Source organism: Xyrauchen texanus, chromosome 43 (assembly GCF_025860055.1).
Source record: "Xyrauchen texanus isolate HMW12.3.18 chromosome 43, RBS_HiC_50CHRs, whole genome shotgun sequence".
NCBI lineage: Eukaryota > Metazoa > Chordata > Actinopteri > Cypriniformes > Catostomidae > Xyrauchen > Xyrauchen texanus.
The window spans coordinates 29,369,228-29,388,980 of NC_068318.1; the positions used below are offsets into that span (position 1 = coordinate 29,369,228).

The 19,753-nt window shown below is 38.0% G+C and overlaps 1 protein-coding gene across 3 annotated transcripts in view; it reads left to right on the forward strand.

Annotated features, from left to right (window-relative positions):
- LOC127636156 (CAP-Gly domain-containing linker protein 1-like) overlaps positions 1–19,753 on the forward strand; it is a 32,086-nt gene that overhangs the window by 7,150 nt on the left and 5,183 nt on the right. For 2 of the 3 annotated variants that reach the window (XM_052116574.1, XM_052116573.1), the window contains 10 exons: positions 1,257–1,317; positions 3,807–3,911; positions 5,460–5,588; positions 5,949–6,065; positions 7,761–7,818; positions 8,118–8,347; positions 10,166–10,228; positions 15,820–15,905; positions 18,016–18,136; positions 18,260–18,303. In XM_052116574.1, coding sequence (XP_051972534.1) covers positions 1,257–1,317; positions 3,807–3,911; positions 5,460–5,588; positions 5,949–6,065; positions 7,761–7,818; positions 8,118–8,347; positions 10,166–10,228; positions 15,820–15,905; positions 18,016–18,136; positions 18,260–18,303 — 1,014 coding nt within the window. The remainder of the gene's footprint in view (positions 1–1,256; positions 1,318–3,806; positions 3,912–5,459; positions 5,589–5,948; positions 6,066–7,760; positions 7,819–8,117; positions 8,348–10,165; positions 10,229–15,819; positions 15,906–18,015; positions 18,137–18,259; positions 18,304–19,753) is intronic. The other variant, XM_052116575.1, reaches the window with a different exon arrangement.

Consider the following 19,753-nt stretch of genomic DNA (forward strand, 5'->3'; position numbering starts at 1 on the left):
ATAGCCTTCCTTATTGCGTAGAAGCCAAACTTTTACCGGCAAAACGTCCAACGATCTGGCAGCATATATCTGTCTGCTGATCAGAATCAGGCTAATATTGACTATGATCACAAACAAAAATAGTGAATTACCGCCATCTACTGAGAGCTTTTTACAGCTCACTTGGATAAGAAGAGACTGTCTGATGGTTTTGTAAAGCGAGCAACCACAGTTTGTTTAACTTTACAAGACGTACAGGGGCAGGTAAATCTGAAAATTATAAAAGAACACCATTTTATTTATGTAACAAATAATGTTTCAGACACTTTGTTCTTAATAGATCACATGATAGATGCGTTACTGGGATACAGTATATATTATTGTAATAATTACTATCACGCAGAACTTAATTTCTCAATTCTTAGCATTAAATTAACTATTATTTTCATGTAAAATAAATAAAATGATTTGTAAAAGAAATGATTTATGACATGTATTATTATGCAACAATTTAGGACGACCATCCATCCACTTTTTTTGGACCTGAACAAAGCGAACAAATATTTGTAGAGCAACCTCTGTATGTGACCTGTAAAGCGGCACTTGCATGTCAATGGCAAAAAAAAAAAAACGTCAGAAAATACAATAAGCATGAAACCAGGTGAGGAAGAAAACAAGCCCTGAGTCTTTATTCACATATTATCCACACTAAATATTTTGTGACAAGAACAAAAAAGAGAGTTTGTCATAAAAAATGGATCTTTAGGGAAGTAGGCTACACAGCAGGACTGAAAAGTGTGAAGTATAATATAACAAATATTTTTTTAATGGCATCTGATCTTTTTTGTTTTTATGTTATACTGTTATATTTTAATTAAACATTAAAACATATTAAATATATTTAATTAATACATTAAATAATAAATGTCAGTAGTGTACATTTTGTTATTAATATTATTGATTTGATAGTAACATTGAAAAAAATTGCCTCATTAAGTAGCTTCTATGTAGCTATCTACTTTTTGATAGTAACTTGTAGTGTAGCTAACTACTTTTTCAAAAGAGTAGCTTGATTGTAGCTTAACTGCTTAAAATTATGAGTGAAACTGTAGTTTGACAAGCTACAAGCTAAAGTAGCTTCCCCAACACTGTTGATTACAGCAATACTATGATATATTATTTGAATTCAGTGGATGGATTTGTACGCTGAAACATTTGAGAGCTTGAATATTTTAAAACATTGTAATGGCTAATAACACCTCTAATGCATCATGCAGAAAAGTGGAGGACCTGCAGTTCCGTGTGGAAGAAGCTTGCATTACCAAAGGAGACCTAGAGGTAAAGTGATCTAACCACATACATTATATATACACTGAGAGAAACCGGATGTGAGAGGAGCAATGTTGTCATTAGTCTTTATGCAGAACACTCTGCGCATTAATGCACAAATAATTATTGTACAAATAATAATTTTATACTTACGTTTTACAAGACATTTTCAAAAGAACAGTACATATCTGCAAAATAAAAACTGACCTCAGATGTAAATAAGATCCCACATCCATGGAAAACCAGGAAATGTAAGGGAATTTTATACATCTATAACATCAATAAAATTAGAAAAGTCATGAAGTCACTATATTTTAATTTATATAAATTAAATAATTTTCTGTATTTAAAATTGTATAAATATGTGATCATTTATATATTGTTATAATTTAATCATATGTATAATCAACTATATTATGTATAATTATATGTTCTATTTAAATATTAGAAGTACTTTTTAAAATATAAATAATTATATTGAAAAATGTGAAAAATAATATATATAATTGTAAAGGATCAATGGAAAGGAGGAGGCAAGAACCGGCTTTTCATTGTAAATAATATTTTAATTAACAACTTAAAACAAGGACACAAACACACACATGACAGACATGTCCGTAAACGATCTCTCTCTCGTCGCACCACCGTCTGCCATCAGCCTTTAACCCTCTCCAAGGCTTAATTAGCCTGATAAGGGACCTGGTGTGTATGATCACGACCCGGCCCCGCCCTCCGCCCTGCCACAATAATGTATTTTATTATAAATGTAAATATTATGTATGATATTATATTATAAACATGTATTGACGAAATTTGCTTTACATATTGTGTGCCATTGAACCAGCTTATAATGAGCCTGCAAGGGTAATATATCACTGGACCTTGACACCAGTAATTCATTATTCATTACAACACATTATAAAAAATATTTTGATAAGGAGTTAATCTGTCGATTCATTCTCTGATTAATCAAATGAGAAAGCCAATTTTGTTTAATGTATTTTATTGGAAAAAAAACATTGTTCCAAAATATTAAAAGCACTTGCCTAATATTGTGTAGGTTCCAAAACAGCGCCAACCTGCTGATAATAATAGCATTCTGAGATGATATTCTTCACATCACAATTGTACAGAGCGGTTATCTGAGTTATCGTAGACTTTGTCAGTTCAAATCAGTCTGGCCGTTCTCTGTTGACCTCTCTCATCAACAAGGTGTTTCCATCCACAGAACTGCCGCTCACTGGATGTTTTTTGTTTTTGGTGCCATTCTGAGTAAATTCTAGAGACTGTTGTGTGTGAAAATCCCAGAAATACTCAAACCAGCTTGTCTGGCACCAACAAACATCCATGCAATTATCTAATCAGCCAATCGTAGGGCAGCAGTGCATAAAATAATGCAGATACGGGTTAGTAGCTTTGGTTAATGTTCACATCAACCATCAGAATGGGGAAACCAATTTGATCTCAGTGATTTGGACTGTGGCATGATTTTTGGTGTCAGACGGGCTGGTTTGAGTATTTCTGGGATTTTCACACTCAACAGTCTCTAGAATTTACTCCGAATGGTGCCAAAAATTATGATTATTTTCATCATTGATTTTTAAGTTTTAAGTGATATTCAGCTTATGCATGTAGCCCATCCAATTTTTTAAATGCTTTATGTTGCTGTACATCCACAATGTGTTTCAGTATATACATGAAATGAAAATATGTGATGCAAATAAATAAGTTGATGAATTTCACTTGTTGGCTCAACTACCAATCACATTTGCCTAAATTCTACGACACATGTCATAAAAGTCCAACACATCCTTTGTTTGTTGGAGAGCGTGTTGTCTTCACAAACATCTCCAGTGCTCTTAAATATTAAATATATTATTCTTAGAATTTTGACACACTTAAGACTACAATTTTACTCTAAGTGGCTTTAAACAGTACATATGGGTCTCTATATATAATTTTTTTAAATAGTTTTGATAGATTTTCCTCTGAGAAATTCTTAGAAATCCATGTTGGATCACTTAGAATATATGTTCAATTATTTTTCCTTCTAACAAGCTGTCCATAAATCAATGCAACACTTCTTCCTGAAGCTGCTTTGTTGAAGCATTGATTTCCTCCTTAACATGTTCTTAGAGAAACTTTCATGCTTCATTGACCTCTTTCTATTATTGGTTCATTCATTTACTCTTTCATTCATACTTTCCCTTCTTTAATCTTTGGTCATTTTCACTCATTCATTCCTTTATTTATCAACACCATCTCTTTTTCTTTGGCCTCTTTCAGCCAGTCGCATTTGTTTCAGTGTCTTTGTGTTGTTGTTGTTGAGATTCTCCATCTTTGCAGCGCTCTGTCTCTGTATCACTGCTGTCTTTGTCCTCATTCGTAGAGGAGAATGATGTCAGAACCTGCATGAAGCTCTCGGTACTTGGCTTTTGGCTTGCACGTGACCGCGCCATTGGTGTTCTCTTCTCTTTTCCTCTTCTGTCTACTAACAGACGCAGACCAAACTGGAACATGCCCACATTAAGGAGCTCGAACAGAGTCTTCTGTTTGAAAAGACCAAAGCAGATAAACTCCAGAGGCAGTTAGAGGACACTAGGGTAAATCAGTCTGTCAGATGAGGGGCTGCATGTCTTTTGGGGTTATTGACAGTTTCCCATGCGTGGAAGATGTTTTACTTCTTTTGGAAAAGTCATTTTGTTTATTCTGTGATGGATCGAGGTAGGTCTGGAGTTTTTCTTTTGGGATAGTTTTTGAAAGCGCCACTAGAAAAATGGGGAATGCATAATAAACCTTTGGCATACTGAAAGGTTTTCGCATACTGTGGGGTCCGAAAGTCTGAAGCTGCATTATTGAAATGTATTTAAACCTGGAAATAGCTTAAGGATTTTGAAAATTTTTAAAGAAACAAACATGGTGTACAACGAAGAATTCCAGTATTGAAGATTTTACAGTACGTCTCGGTCTCTAATCAAATGTAAGAAAATGTGTGACATTGGCCATGCGAACGCCTTCGTGCAAAAGGTCCGATTTCTTCACAAGATGCTCTTTGAAACATCTCGAATCATGCCAGATAACATGATAATCAGGTTGTATTCATACTGTCATGAAAGCAAAGAAATTCACTAATTTATGCACATCAATTCTTTTTACTGTTCACTCAAATTGTTATGATGAAATTATTTATAACAAGCTAATTTGTGTTCAGGAAACAGATGGCGTGCGTACTCCAGGTAGGGAAGGAGGTATTGCCCCAAGTGAAGGAGTTCAAGTACCTCAGGGTCTTGTTCACGAGTGAGGGGACAATGGAGCGGGAGGTTGGCTGGAGAATCGGGGCAGCAGGGGCGGTATTGCACTCGCTCTATCACACCGTTGTCACGAAAAAAGCGCTGAGCCAGAAGGTTAAGCTCTCGATCTACCGGTCAATTTTCGTTCCTACCCTCACCTATGGTCATGAAGGCTGGGTCATGACCGAAAGAACTAGGTCGCGAGTACAAGCGACTGAAATGGGCTTCCTCAGAAGGGTGGCGGGCTTCTCCCTTAGAGATGGGGTGAGGAGCTCAGTCATCCGTGAGGAGCTCGGAGTAGAGCCGCTGCTCCTTTGCGTCGAAAGGAGTCAGTTGAGGTGGTTTGGGCATCTGGTAATGATGCCCACTGTGCGCCTCCCTAGGGAGGTATTTCAGGCACGTCCAGCTGGGAGGAGGCCTCGGGGAAGACCCAGGACTAGGTGGAGAGATTACATCTCCACTCTGGCCTGGGAACTCCTCGGGGTCCCCCAGTCAGAGCTGGTTAATGTGGCTCGGGATAGGGAAGATTGGGGCCTCTTGCTGGAGCTGCTGCCCCCGCGACCCGACTTTGGATGAGCGGTTGAAGATGGATGGATGGATGGATAATTCGTGTTCTAAAATAATGCAAAATTGAGGCATTTTCAGACTCTTGGACTCAACTGTATTTTATGTTTGATTCCAACTTATTTTCAGGTAAAAACATAAGCTGACCTAAGTAATTAAACATAAGCACGCTTAGTGAAAAAAATTAATGGTAAAGCAGTAGATTTATTTATAGAAACTCTGTTGCCTTAGTGTGTATCTCTGAACATCCTGTCCAGTCACACTGAGTGCTTTATGACATTTTGTGACCCGCTGTAGGTCGCCACGGTATCGGAGCGCTCCAGGATCATGGAGCTAGAAAGAGAGGTGGCCGATCTGCAGCTTCAGCTGAGAACTCTACGAGCCGAGAGCACCGGATCCTCCTCACCTCCATTGCAAGATAAGAAGGTCAGTTTATCCCCCTGTGATCATAGGTCATTTTGTGTTATCTTATATTTCATGCGCTCTCAAAACTCCTGTGAATCCAAGGTAGATAATGATTTTAGTTCCCAGGTGCATTTGAGTCTCATCCTTTGATGTTTCACACCATCAAAATGTTCCTTAACTAACGTTGGTTATTTCACATGTGATCAGATGGCCTCTTCCTTCTGTGGGTGGTTCTTGTAACCAAAATTCTGGTTACATGTGATTAGGTGCATAATGGCATTTTCTTGTACAGAATTGAATCTACATTAGAAGATATTTACACAGTAGTAATTATTAGGTTTACTCCGAAAATTTGTTATTGTGTTCTGTGTGTTCTTTTAGATCAAGGAGCTGAACTTTGAGCTAGAGAGCAGACAAAAAGAGGTTCTTCTGTTCCAGCAGAAACTGACCTCCTCTGAGCAGGAGAAGATCTCCATCCAACAACAGCTCGAAGACCTGGTACTGCACACCAACACTGCTCATTTACTAGCCTGAGAAAGCCTGGTCTTATTTCACATAGGAATGAAAAGAACACATATAGGGAGTAAAATAGGGCCTGAAAATATTAAATGATAAAGTCAGTAAAAGGAGGTCGAACTAAATATCAAATGAGCTGTTTCATTTTCTATTCATTGTATGTGAGGTTTGCAATTTTTGTAACACTTTAACCAAAATTTGGGTGAGTAAATACAATTTAAACCCCTGATTTGTATTCTTTAAATATCAAAATAAACATACAAATAAAAAAAGCATATATACAATTTTAAATGACTACAGTTTTACCAAAATCTATGGAAGAAAAGTTACAAGGTTGCAAATTTTGCTTAATTTAATTCAATCACTCGGTAGGGAGGGACTAGGGAATTTATTGATAACCTAATATTTCCCATGAATTAAATATGTTTTTAAAAATGTTCTCACACTTAGTATTTCGGCAACAGGACTGAATAGTTGAGCTTGATGAATGCAGTCAATCTTTCAAATTGTGTAAAAATTGAGAAAAAATAATTGTATTATTGAGTATTTTTTGCCTTTTCTCTAGTAAAAGTACTTGAAACAAGAAAAACATTATTTGATAAGTAGAATGACATAAGATATTAAGTCTTAGTGTTTTTAGAGAAATCCTGCAAAATGTATTTAAACCAATGGGGTAAGAAAAAAATAAAATTTTCCCTTTGAATTAAAAGTTTTTTCTTACCCCGATGGCAAGTTTTCTAACCATAAACATTACAAAATTGTATTCAGTTTCTCTTGAAAACAAGATAAAACATCTTCTGTCATTTTGCTTCTGACATAAATGTGTCTTGTTTTAAGAATGCTTAGATAATGTTATTGGAAAACAAGACAAAAATGCTCAGTAATAAAATTATCTTGTCGTCTTGTCTTCTCACCATGCTGTATAAAATGTCCAAATAATGACAATTCTTTGGTGTCGCAATTTTAACGGTGCACTCAGTAACTTTATCTTTGTGTCATCTTGGAATTACAGTGACACCTTGTGGCTTGGATGTAGCATTATTTGAAATCAGTAGTTTTCAGTTTCAGATGCCATTTTAGAAATTAAGTATTCACAATCAATCATGATTACTTTAATCCACCAGTGAAAGTGTCAAATAACAGACCGGTTACTGAGATTATGTGAGTTTTATTCAGCTGGTTATGTGATTCCAACATGGCAGCCCCCATGAGGGGACCCTCTCCATGTAGAATAAAACAGCTTTTATAAGGTTACTGATGTGTGACTGGAGGCTTCATTTTAATGTGAGTGCTCATGACATATATTACAAAATTACAATTCATGTCTTGAGAAGTTAAACTTTTTTAATGAAGAAAAAATTACTTGGTGCACCTTTAAGGATTGTTCTATTTTTTTGTATTTGCTATGTGATTTTTACTTTAGAAAATGATCTAACTGTCTCTCACATTGACGATTCTGGTTCGACAACAGCGTGCCCTATTCATGCAAAGGTTTTGGTTTCTTGGGGCATGCATATGCCTTCCTGATTTGAGTAAATGGTTTTGACTTCACCCCATATGGTGATCTGAAAACTGCTTAATAGATTACTGAATTATTTACAGTTGCCTGGAGATGCATAAATAGAACAGTTTCACTATATGATGATATGATATATTCTTTGTGCTGTTTGACTTTAGACACAGAAGTTTGACACTGCATCAGAGGAACAGATGAAAACAAAACTAGGCATGCAAGGTAAATAAAAGTATGACTCATCAGAAGCATTTAAATGCTCACAGAACTACTGTTGAACATCTGATCCATTGTATATTTGCATCACTAGCCGTATGGACCGGTGCAAACAGCTCTGCCGAAAAATTTTTGCATGCTCATAAAACAGCCATTCCCAGCAGTGCCATCATTCACGTCGCACAATTTTGCACACTCAGTAACCCAAATTGTGTTTAATTTTTGGGGTAAAATGATCATAATAGCACAAATATTGCTGCATGCACTACTCTTTAACCTCCCCTCCTCTCTGTTTGTGGTGGCAGAAATGGAGAAGAACATGCAAATGGACAGAGAAAAACTGAATCAGATCTCCAGAGAGAAGGAGGACCTGGAGAGGGAGCTGGCCGCCCGACAGAAGCAGGATCAGGCGGAGGGCGAGGAGAGAAAACTTCAAGTAAAGGAGCTGAAAGAGAAGTTGAGTAGAACAGCAGAGAGGTGTGGCGAGCTGGAACGGCAGCTGGTGGAACTGCAGGCCTACAAGGACCAAACGCAGGTGACAGACTGATTCTTCCTCATACAGAACACCAGCCCAGGAGCTAATGCTTGCAAATATTATTATTATTTTTCCCCTTTTCTTCCCAATTTGCAATGTACTCTTAAGTCCTCGTGGTGGCATAGTGACTCGCCTCAATTGAGGGGGCAGAGGACGAATCTCAGTTGCCTCTGCGTCTGAGACCGTCAATCCGCGCATTTTATCACGTGGCTTGTTGAGCGCGTTATCGCAGAGACATAGCGTGTGTGGAGGCTTCACGCTATTCTCCACGGCATCCATGCACAACTCACCTCACGCCCCACCAAGAGCGAGAACCACATTTTAGCGACCACGAGGAGGTTACCCCATGTGACTCTACCCTCTCTAGCAACCGGGCCAATTTGGTTGCATAGGACACCTGGCTGGAGTCACTCAGCTCGCCCTGGATTCGATGTAATTTGATTTCTCTTTGTGCCTTTGTCTGCCATGGGCAAATTAAACTGCTTTTCTCTCCTAAATCTTGCCATTACAAGTCAACGAGGTTTACTAATGTAAATACAGTCAGTTCTAAAGTGAATGCAAACAGCAAGACAAAAAAGACAATTTGTTTAAAAATATTAACTTGAAGTGTAATTGCAGCGTGAAGTGTAAGACCTGCTGCTGTCTAGAATATTGTTCATATTAATCAAACAACAACAAGAAAATGAGATAAACACTCACTGCTTTTAGCTGGATAATTTTTTTAGATTTCAAAAGTATTACTGCATTATAATCATACAGTAAAGTCTAGTAATATAAGTATTTCTATTTCAGATTTTTACTTAAATAATTGATACTGCTGTAAAGTACGGTTTTCTTAATTTATATATTCTGTTGTTTTTATTTGCTCTATTGCTTGTCATTTTTTCTTTGTTCTTATTTGATTATTTTCTGTTCACTTGTCTTGAATAATTACTTGAGAACTTGTGTAAACAATGTTTACTGAAATTAGTTAGAATTGTGTTGAAATTGCTATTGAGAATTACTTTATTGCTTTCACATGTAAGCAAAATGGGCATCATAACTGATATATACCCAGATTAATCGGAATCGAATCAGAATAATCATATTGAGAGCTTGTGAGTCGAATCGAGAAAACTGTATTGAAACCCAGCCCTTGAACAAGGCTAAAAGCTGATTAAAAATTATGAAATAAATAAATAAATAAATACCTTGAAATATAGTGATAGTTAAGTCACAGGACCTAAGATATGATATTTGTCTTATACATTCATATACATTTTAACCTAAAACCTTGATGTTAATTTAATGCACATGTAATGCTCCTGCTCCGTACGGGACTTGTACCAGTGTCTCCGGCATGGGAGGCGGGTGCACTGACAAGGAGGCTAAAGGCTACAGCCCCTAGCGTCAGTCACAAGTGCATCTCTTGAGGTCAGGAGATTGAGGTTTGGTCAGATTAGCTGGCCACCGCTACACAAATATTATACGTCAACAACCTGAGACTAAAATGTATGACACTGAAACATATTTTAATATTTCACTCAGAAATATTTAAAAACAGAAAATTATAAGGTTGTACATTTGAAACTAAATTAAATTTTGAAGTTTACTCTTTTGTTAATTGTCCACTGACACGAAAATCCGTCAATGCCGATAATTTCTAAAAGCCGAAATAATGTCCGAATAATTGGCCTCGCCAATGTACCAACTGAGATACCACCATGTTTCTCTATGAGCCTTTGAATTCAATGTGTAAAGTCATTTAGCATATTTTAGGTTGATGTTTGTTGGTCAGAAAGCAGGTGTGTAACCAGGTTTTGTTTTTCACACAAACAGAATTCACAGTCTGCAGAAAAGCTGGAGGGACTGATACAGAGAAACAAGGAGTTGCAGAAGGAGGTAAACATGATTTATGTCTTCTCAAGAACAACTGCGTTTGATGCCTTTGCTCTTTGATGCTATTAAAAGAACATTCTGGATTATTTTATCACAGACTATAATTTTGACATGTAATTTAAGTGGTTTAAAAAAATATGAGCTTCACGTTTCTGCTTTAAGTTATAAAAAAAAAGGTCCTTAATGTAATATTTTGTTTGGCTGAATGGAACCGCCTGTCATCATTCAAACAATTTCAAACGTTTAGCTTTGGGTTGGTAACAGTTCTGCATTTACAGTCAGATAGATTTATATTTGTTAAAGTGGCAAGAAGAGATTTTACTCTATGTAACAAAATGTCAAAATTGTTCCGTCACACAACTGTTATTTAACGCATGAATCCACTAAAGCTGACCGCCTGGAGGCTTCATGCAAACATGTTCTGTGTGCTCATACATGGTCTTACATAATCACACAAATGCCCAGTGCTCATCAGAGGAGACATCGCCTCCTGGGTTTGTACTTTTCACATACGGCAGGTCTACGTGAAAGAGTCACTGGGCCTCTTATGTCACTGGTCCTCGAGCGAATCCGGGTGTCTTTAATAATTTATCTTTTTAGAACTTGGTTGATTCAACATCTTTAATGGTCCAGATGGTGTTGTTGTTTTGAACTGCAGTTATTAAGTAACATTAATGCGATGTTCTTGATTTAAAGGTGCACTAAGTGCATTCTTGTTCATGTCATTTAGACTTACACTGACACCTAGTGGCCTGGATGCAGCATCATTCAAATGCAATAGATTTCAGTTACTGATGCCAATGTAAAAATTCACAATTCACAATCAATCATGATTACTTGAATCAGCGAGCGAAAGTGTCAAATAACAGGATGGTTACTGAGATTAATTGAGTAGTATTCGGCTGTTCATGTTAATCTAACATGGCAGCCCCCATGTGCGGAATCTCTCCATGTAGAATATATATATATATATTTATACTGTATGTAAATATATTTATAGAAATATGTATTTATATAATATATATTTATTCTAAAATATATATGTACACACCTATTAGCCACAACATTAAAACCACCTGCCTAATATTGTGTAGATCCCCTTTGTGCTGCCAAAACAGAGGCCGAGATATTAGATGCAACAATGATGGTGATGCATGAACAAAAAATTAGACTGAATGTTTATGGACGAGCACATTTGTGAGGGCTAAAATGCGTTACAGCACCACCTACATTTCAGATGTGCATATTGTGCTGGAAGGTGATCGAGGAAAAATATTTTTCCTAGTACTTGATACAATCTAGTGGAATAAAATACAACTTTTGGGAGGGAGAAAGAGTGAACCAGAACCAGAATTACACCGCCGTGTATGTGAATGGTGAGCTTTTAAATTTGAGTGTGAAAGATTGCAGGCAGCATCCCAAAATCCCCCAGAGTTGAAGAGGTTAAATGTAGTTGAAACTTTAAAATCACAAGATCCCTGCTTTCTGTTGTGCTTTGTCCAGCTGTCTAAAATGTGTCCTGAGTGACTGGCTCTAATTCAGCAGCTGTGCTGCTTGTGAGGTTTGTTAAGGCACGCTAACTGCCCCTTGCTGACGGGGCTTGTCAAAAAAATTATTTCAACCTTAATTTGCTCCGATGGTAGGAATCGAATCAACTTTTATTACAGAATTAATGTACGGGTCAGGGGACATAATTCCATTAACTTTTAGCACATTATTGTTTACATAACTAATCACACTAAATTAATGCGTTAAATCAACTGTGCTAGAAATAAGACATGAAATTCTCATTCGATTTACTGCTCTCACCAATTGATGAGGTGTTTACACAGACTTTTTAATTAAGATATTTTGTTAATTAACAAAAAAAAAACACTAATTTCAACAGCACTCAAATTTTGTATCTTTAACTAAACATTATCACATAAACAACCATCCAGTAATTAGTCTCACAAGCCTTAAGTACGCATAACAGTTCTTGGTTAATTTCGAGGCAGATGTGATGAAATGAATGACTTGCTATTCAGTAAGTTTTTCATTCATTAAATTACCAGATGATAGGAGTCATTCGTTTGGAAGGTTGTGCTGTATGTTTTAAGGAGTAGATTCAAAAGTGTCGTCTCATTAGAGTCAGTTGTTCAGGAATCAGGGACACTGGGTTGTCATGGGCGGCTGTGGCTCAGGTGGAAGAGCGGGTTCGCAAATAATTGCAGGGTTGGCGGTTCGATTCCCGGCCCACACGAGTCCACTTGCCGAAGTGACCTTGAGCAAGACACTGAACCCCCAAGTTGCTCCCAATGGCAGGCTAGTGCCTTGCATGGCTCTGCCGTCATTGGTGTGTGAATGGGTGAATGAGACACAGTGTAAAGCGCTTTGAATACCACTAAGGTTAAAAAGGCGCTATATAAGTGCAGACCATTTACATTTAGGAATCGGGCCAGTTGGGTTTGGAATGACAAGAGGGAGAGTAAATGATGATAGAAGATGCAATTTTGGGTGAACTTCTCCTTTGATAGTGTTTCTGTTACGACAAACTCCTTGTGATCTCATATTGGACTTTTATACCCTCAGGGTTTTGAAAAAGCAGAGTTAATTTAGGTCAGCCTAAATTAAGTAATTAAAAATAAAATTCATTATTTTATTTTTAGTTTTGGCTTTTAGTGTCATATAAGAATGACACAAGTCTCAAGCACATGCTTAACTACAGCTTTACATAAATAATACATTAAAATAGAAAAACATGGAAGGATCATCAAAGACACATACACAGATCCTCTCACCACAGTGACGTGTCTGTTAGCTGATAAAGGATGAATGAACATGGAGGATGAGAATGGACTTATGACGGAGAACAGCAGAAGGTGGTGGGAAGGGACAGGAGGGGGTGGGTCTGAGAGGGGCGGGGCATGTCGACCTTACATAATGAAGCTGTCCTCTTTGCTGCTGTTCAGAGTGTTTGTGCAAACGTGAGCTTGTGCGTGTGCAGGATCCGCTCATGCACGCTTTGTGAGCATCTCTCTGTCTGCTGGGGGCCGGAGGGGCTTTATTATTGATAGTACACATTTGTTTGGAGTGAACAGGAAGGATACAGCAGCATGGATGTAACAGCGCTTCAACAAAACTACACAAGCAGTGTTTATACCTCTTGCTGTCAGGTAAAGATCTCTAAGCTGCAGTGTACCTCAGTGTGAGTTTGTGCTGTGTCTTGGTGTCAGTATTAGCCAATATTAGCCTTTTTGTTTTGCTCTTTTCTTCAAAAGCAAATCATATTGAGAGCTTGTGAATCAGAATATAATCAAATCCAGACAAAACAACAGTAAAAGTCAAAACTGTATTGATTTATAATTATTGAACAGTGTCAGAAATGTGCTTTTTTTAATTAGGTGCCATATTTGTTCCTTGCAGGGGATTTTCAGGGGCATATTTGAAACTTTTAACTTTACCATATAGAAACACACAGTGTATTATACTTGTATTTCAAATAATTGAATGCAATCAAGACATTAAGATCAACTTTGGTAGCATTTTTGCCTCATACCTGATCGGCCATCATATTACTTATAAACATAAAAATAAATATAGGCTGTCAATATCAGTCAAACTTTTAACATTGGAGCATTCTCATCCTTATGTTTTGGGTATATAACAGGTTGTGAGGAAAAGGCTAACATTTTGTTTACTTTGAATTTGTTGCATAATACAGATTTTGTTTGAAAAGATATAAACTTTATGGCATGTCTGTTCAGATTTTGCATGTTATTCCTTTAAGTAACAGAGATGTTAAGCCAAGAACATGGTGCGAAGAATGCTTTCACCTGTGTGTTTCTGTATAAAAAAGCTGCTTGATGATATCATTGATGACATAATTCCTCATAGATTCTCTCTGGCTTTCTCAATGTAAACACAACATCGCTCAGAGAGATGAGCATTGGCAACACATTTATGTAGATGTTCTTGGCGTGTAAATACAATGAATTATCCGCTTGGCCAGATGTAGGCGTTTGCGCTGTAGAGTGTAATTAACACTTGTGTCTGATGCAGACCAGTTGGTTAAAGTGGGCCAACAGCAGTTTCATGGATTGAATTATGGGTCTCGAGGGAGATCAGTCTGACTTTGTCAGATGAGAAGGTCAGATGTTTGACATGCAATTTCTAAATATTTGTTTGCATGCATGCATTAATCCTAAATGTATTTTTTCTTGTTACTCTGAATCTAAAACGAGAGCACAAACTGTTTTTGTATGCATTTATGATAAGTATGATAAGAGTAGCTCATTTTTTTTATCTGAAAGCCAATATGAGACTTCTTATTGGGAATAAAATTGTTTACATAATTTACATGACATACACTGATCAGCCACAACATTAAAATCACTTAATTAAATTAAAACCCCCTCATGCTGCCAAAACTGTGCCAACCCACATCTCATAATAACATTCTGAGATTATATTCTTCTCAACACAATTGTACAGAGCGGTTATCCGAGTTACTGTAGACTTTGTCAGTTCAAATCAGTCTGGCCATTCTCTGTTGACCTCTCTCATCAACAAGGCATTTCCATCCTCAGAACTGCCGCTCACTGGAAGTTTTTTGTTTTTGGCACCATTCTGAGTAAATTCTAGAGACTGTTGTGTGTGAAAATCCCAGGAGATCAGCAGTTACAGAAATACTTAAACCATCCCGTCTGGCACCAACAATCATCCATGCGATTATCTAATGAGCCAATCATGTGGCAGCCGTGCAGTGCTTAAAATAATGCAGATATGGGTCAGGAGCTTATTTTAACGTTCACATCAACCATCAGAATGGGAAAAAAGTAATCTGTGTGAAAATGTGATAACCGTGACATGATTGTTGGTGCCAGACGGGCTGGTTTGATTGCTGGTTACAGTTCTGTGGACGGAAACGCCTTGTTGATGTCAGAGATCAACAGAGAATGGCCAGACTGGTTCAAACTGACAAAGTCTACGGAAACTCAGATAACCGCTATTATATTATATATAATCTCTGAATGCTATTCTGTGATGCGGGTTGGTGCTGTTTTGGCGGCACGAGGGGGACCTACACAATATTAGGCAGGTGCTTTTAGTGTTGTGGCTGATCGGTGTAAATTAGTACAAATGTAATTTTTTTGTATACTTTTTTTAAGGATGCATACTGGTATTAGCCAAAATTAGCAATATTTATTTTGTTTTTTTCTTTAACGAAGTTTTAATGCCTGATTTCACTTGAATGTTCAAAAGAGCATCTTGTGGAAATCTGACTTTTTGCACAAATGGTTAATGCCACAAATGATTTTGTTTAAGTAGTTACCTTGCATTAGTACAGAATCCTAAGTATTTCCTAAAATTTCTTTGTTTTACTTAGTGAAATCCTAAAACCTTCTGTTTATTTCAGGTTCATTTGCAAGCTAGATTTAGCCACCGCATGCACGTACATGTGGACAATTTGTTTTTCTACAGTATGCCAGTATACACTCAATGTTTTGCGAGTGGCATTAGAAGCACACACTTTAAAATGTTTTGCCCATTTTTTTCCTAAAATCTCTCTCTCTCTCTCTCTCTCTCTATTCATCTTTTATCACCTTCACCAGCTTGAAGTCCTGAAGCAGCAGAACTCGCAGTATCAGGAACAGTTGAGTTCAGAAACACAGCGTATCGGAAGCCTTCGCAAAGAAATGTGAGTGACCCTCCTCACACACTTTTGACATTAACCAATTCATTTTCTGTTCGCTGACTAAATGCAGGTTTTCCTTTATATTCATATAGGCCTTTTATCGTCATTGATTGTAGATAGAGAACAGGAAATGACGTGAGCTAGACTAACCACTTACCCACAGCTGCAACAATTAAGCACCATTTAAAGTGGTTTAACTGCCTCTCATTAAACTAATTGTCATGCCTATTATAGGATCTTGACTTGATTAGTTGGTTGAATACCATGGTTTGTCACTATGGAGATTAAATTAGATCTGTGATTCATGAGTTTACATGCTCACTGACGCTTTGATTTTTTTAACAACAGCAGGTGTTGGTGTAGTCAGAGTCATGGCCTGTTGGTCAGCACACTTACTCTGAAACTCATGTGGGCGACACAAATTTGAATCCGGCACACATCAATTCACGTTCCTGGTAAAAACTGCATTCGCAACTATGGGTGGCCGATATAAGCAAAAATCGATATTGGGATTTTATTTATTTTTCTCCCCTTTTCTCCCCAATTCCCAATGCACTCTATGTCCTCATGGTGGCGTAGTGACTGGCCTCAATCCGGGTGGCGGAGGACAAATCTCAGTTGCCTCTGCGTCTGTGTTGACAACTCGCACATCTTATAACGTGGCTTATTGAGTGTGTTACCTCGGAGACATAGCACGTGTGGAGGCTTCACGCTATTCTCCGCGGCATCCACGCACCCCACCGAGATCGAGAACCACATTATAGTGACCACGAGGAGGTTACCCCATGCGACTCTACCCTCCCTAGCAACCAGGCCAATTTGGTTGCTTAGGAGACCTGACTGGAGTCACTCAGCACACCCTGGATTCGAACTTGCGACTCCAGGTGTGGTAGTCAGTGTCACTGGGGCACGTGGTAAATTGTGCGTGGATTGCGGAGAGTAGCATGAGCCTCTGAATGCTGTGAGTCTCCGCGGTGTCATGCACAACAAGCCACTTGATAAGATGCACGGATTGACGGTTTCAGAAGCGGAGGCAACCTGATTGAGGTGAGTAACCGTCCCACCATGAGGACCTACTAAGTAGCAGGAACTGGGCATTCCAAATTAGGCAGAAAGAAATTACGATGTCAAACATCTTTTTTTCTTTGGAATAACATTTACTAAGGCCAGGAATGTAAATCAAGAAGTAAATAGGATACATTTTGATTTCATGAGACTAAGCCAGCGTTGACTGTATCCAGCATCCTCCCTCAATCCACGGTTGATTGGTTTGACCAGCATCAGACTGCTTTAGTGATGCAAGCAGTGTCAGAGAGAGATACTCAGAGCAAAATGGTTCAGAAGTGAGCATCTCTCCTCTAGGGAGTTTTACGTAATTGCATCTCTCCAGCTTCAGCTGCTGTTCTCCGCCTGTCTATGTTCTCCATGTGAGATCCCACAGAGTTCCTTTCATAACGTCTACACTCCATTCATCTTCTGATGCTCATGAATATGTATCATGATGTATTATACTATCATTTTTAGGAGGCGTTTTTTTATTTAAAATTGATCGTGTCATGCTTTATAAAAGACTGGATTGTTCCTTTTTAATGTCAGGCTCTTTCAGCCTGTAGTTTTATGATGCCACATTTGTTCTGCACGATTCTGTTATACGGTGACTTCAGTTTGATTTTCCGCTTCAGTTTGATTTTCCGCTTGAGTTTCGACTATGGCCTGATGCCAGCTGCTGCTTTGGAGTGCCTGAGATTTGATTTATTCCTGCATCATAATGCACTCTGGGTAAAAATAGATTTGCTCATTCGTAACACATGAGGAGGATGACGGTGACCTTTCTTGCTTGTGATTGTTTGGCGCTCATGTTTTTACTACTTTTTATTTTTGCAATGTGAAACTGCTCTTTTTTTGGTCAGACAAATTATATATTGGGCATTGAAATACATATACAGTAACAGTGTTGTTGAACCATCACAGGCCATGATGGAAAGCATGGATAATATATTAAACATGACTCCTTCCCTTGAGAAGAAAACGGATGGATGACAGGGCTGATATGTTCATAATGACACATTGGACAAATAAGTACCTCTCTCTCTCTATGTCTGTCTCTCTGCAGTCAGGAGCTAAAGCTGGCAGCCAATCAGAAGCCTCAGAGGCAGGTGTCACTTCAGGATGAGAAAGGGAAGTTGGCTCAGGACCTGGATGTCAATCGGCAGGACAACCACACGCAGCAGAAGGTGTTTATTTGTCTGTGTCCTGCTTACAGCTCTGCTTGTTTTCTGAAAGATCTTCTAAAATGTGACATTCTGTGACATTTTGTAATGGTGTGAGGGATTGAGTCATGTTTTTATTTTTATCAGCTTGAGGACGAGACTTTCACCAGCCAGCTGGAGATTACAGAGAGGTAACAAGCTATTACACATCTCTGACTTTTTATTTCTACAATCAAGAAAGATCTTCATATATTTACGAGAGTATTAAAATTACAGTTGATTTTTGATGGGATTTTTCACTCAGATTTACGTGAACCACAGAAAATAATTTCAATTTGTCCCTCAGTTTTCCAAAATTGCATTGGCAGTAATGCACCTACACTGGAAATCTATGGGGGCAAGGCATTTTGGAGGGTTAAAAGCAGAAATTGACAAACCTTTCATGAAAATGTCCTGGTCCTATTTTACTCCAAAATCAAAAGAAACAAATAAGGAATTATGTGCATATAGAAAATGAAGCCTATTTTAAGGGCCATTAAGATTTTCCTCCTGAACATTATGATTTTGTTTTCATTACCACACCATGACAAAACTGATAGATTATTTAAATTGTAAAGTATTTATACACCACATTAGTACTCCTTTGGTAATGCCTTTAGTTTTGCTGATTTTAATTAAAAAAAATAACTCTACGGGGGCCTGGGTAGCTCAGCGAGTATTGACGCTGTCTACTACACCTGGAGTCACGTGTATGAATCCAGGGGATGCTGAGTGACTCCAGCCAGGTCTCCTAAGTAACCAAATTGGCGTGGTTGCTAGGGAAGGTAGAGTCACATGGGGTAACCTTCTTGTGGTCGCGATTAGTGGTTCTCGCTCTCAATGGGGCGTGTGGTAAGTTGTGCGTGGATCGTGGAGAGTAGCATGAGCCTCCACATGCTGAGAGTCTCCACGGTGTCATGCACAACGAGTCACGTGAAGCGGAGGCAACTGAGACTTGTCATCTGTCACCAGGATTGAGGTGAGTAACCTCTTTTTTTTTTTAGCGGGTAAAATACACTTTAGTGCCCTGAAAATAATGTCACAATATAAAAAATGTCAATGGTCCTTAATGCAGGCTTCATTTTCTATATGCAAAATATGATTTAAATTTTTTATTGATATGGGGTACGTATGACCAAGACATTTTCTCAAGGGTTTCGGGAGAATCACCCCATAGTGATCATTAATTCTTACAAACAAAAATGTGTGTTATTTGAGTATTTTTTTAGCAGTAGGGCAACTACTGCTATTTATATCAATGTGATTCCTCTGTTTAGAGTTTGCTCCACGTAAACAGTACTTACATTTACATTTATGCATTTGGCAGATGCTTTTATCCAAAGTGACAATCCCCCCGGAGCAACCTGGGGTGCCTTGCTCAAGGACACAATGGTGGTGGCTGTGGGGATCAAACCAGCAACCTTATGATTACCAGTTATGTGCTTTATCCCACTACGCCACCACCACTCCATTTACTTGTGGCTAGTCATATTGTGTGAAAAATTGTGGATTTAGCAACTTCATGTGGCCATGACTAGAGTTGAAAATTGATTAATATTTTCTGTGATAGAGATGATGTAGATACTTGTTTGAACCTAGAAC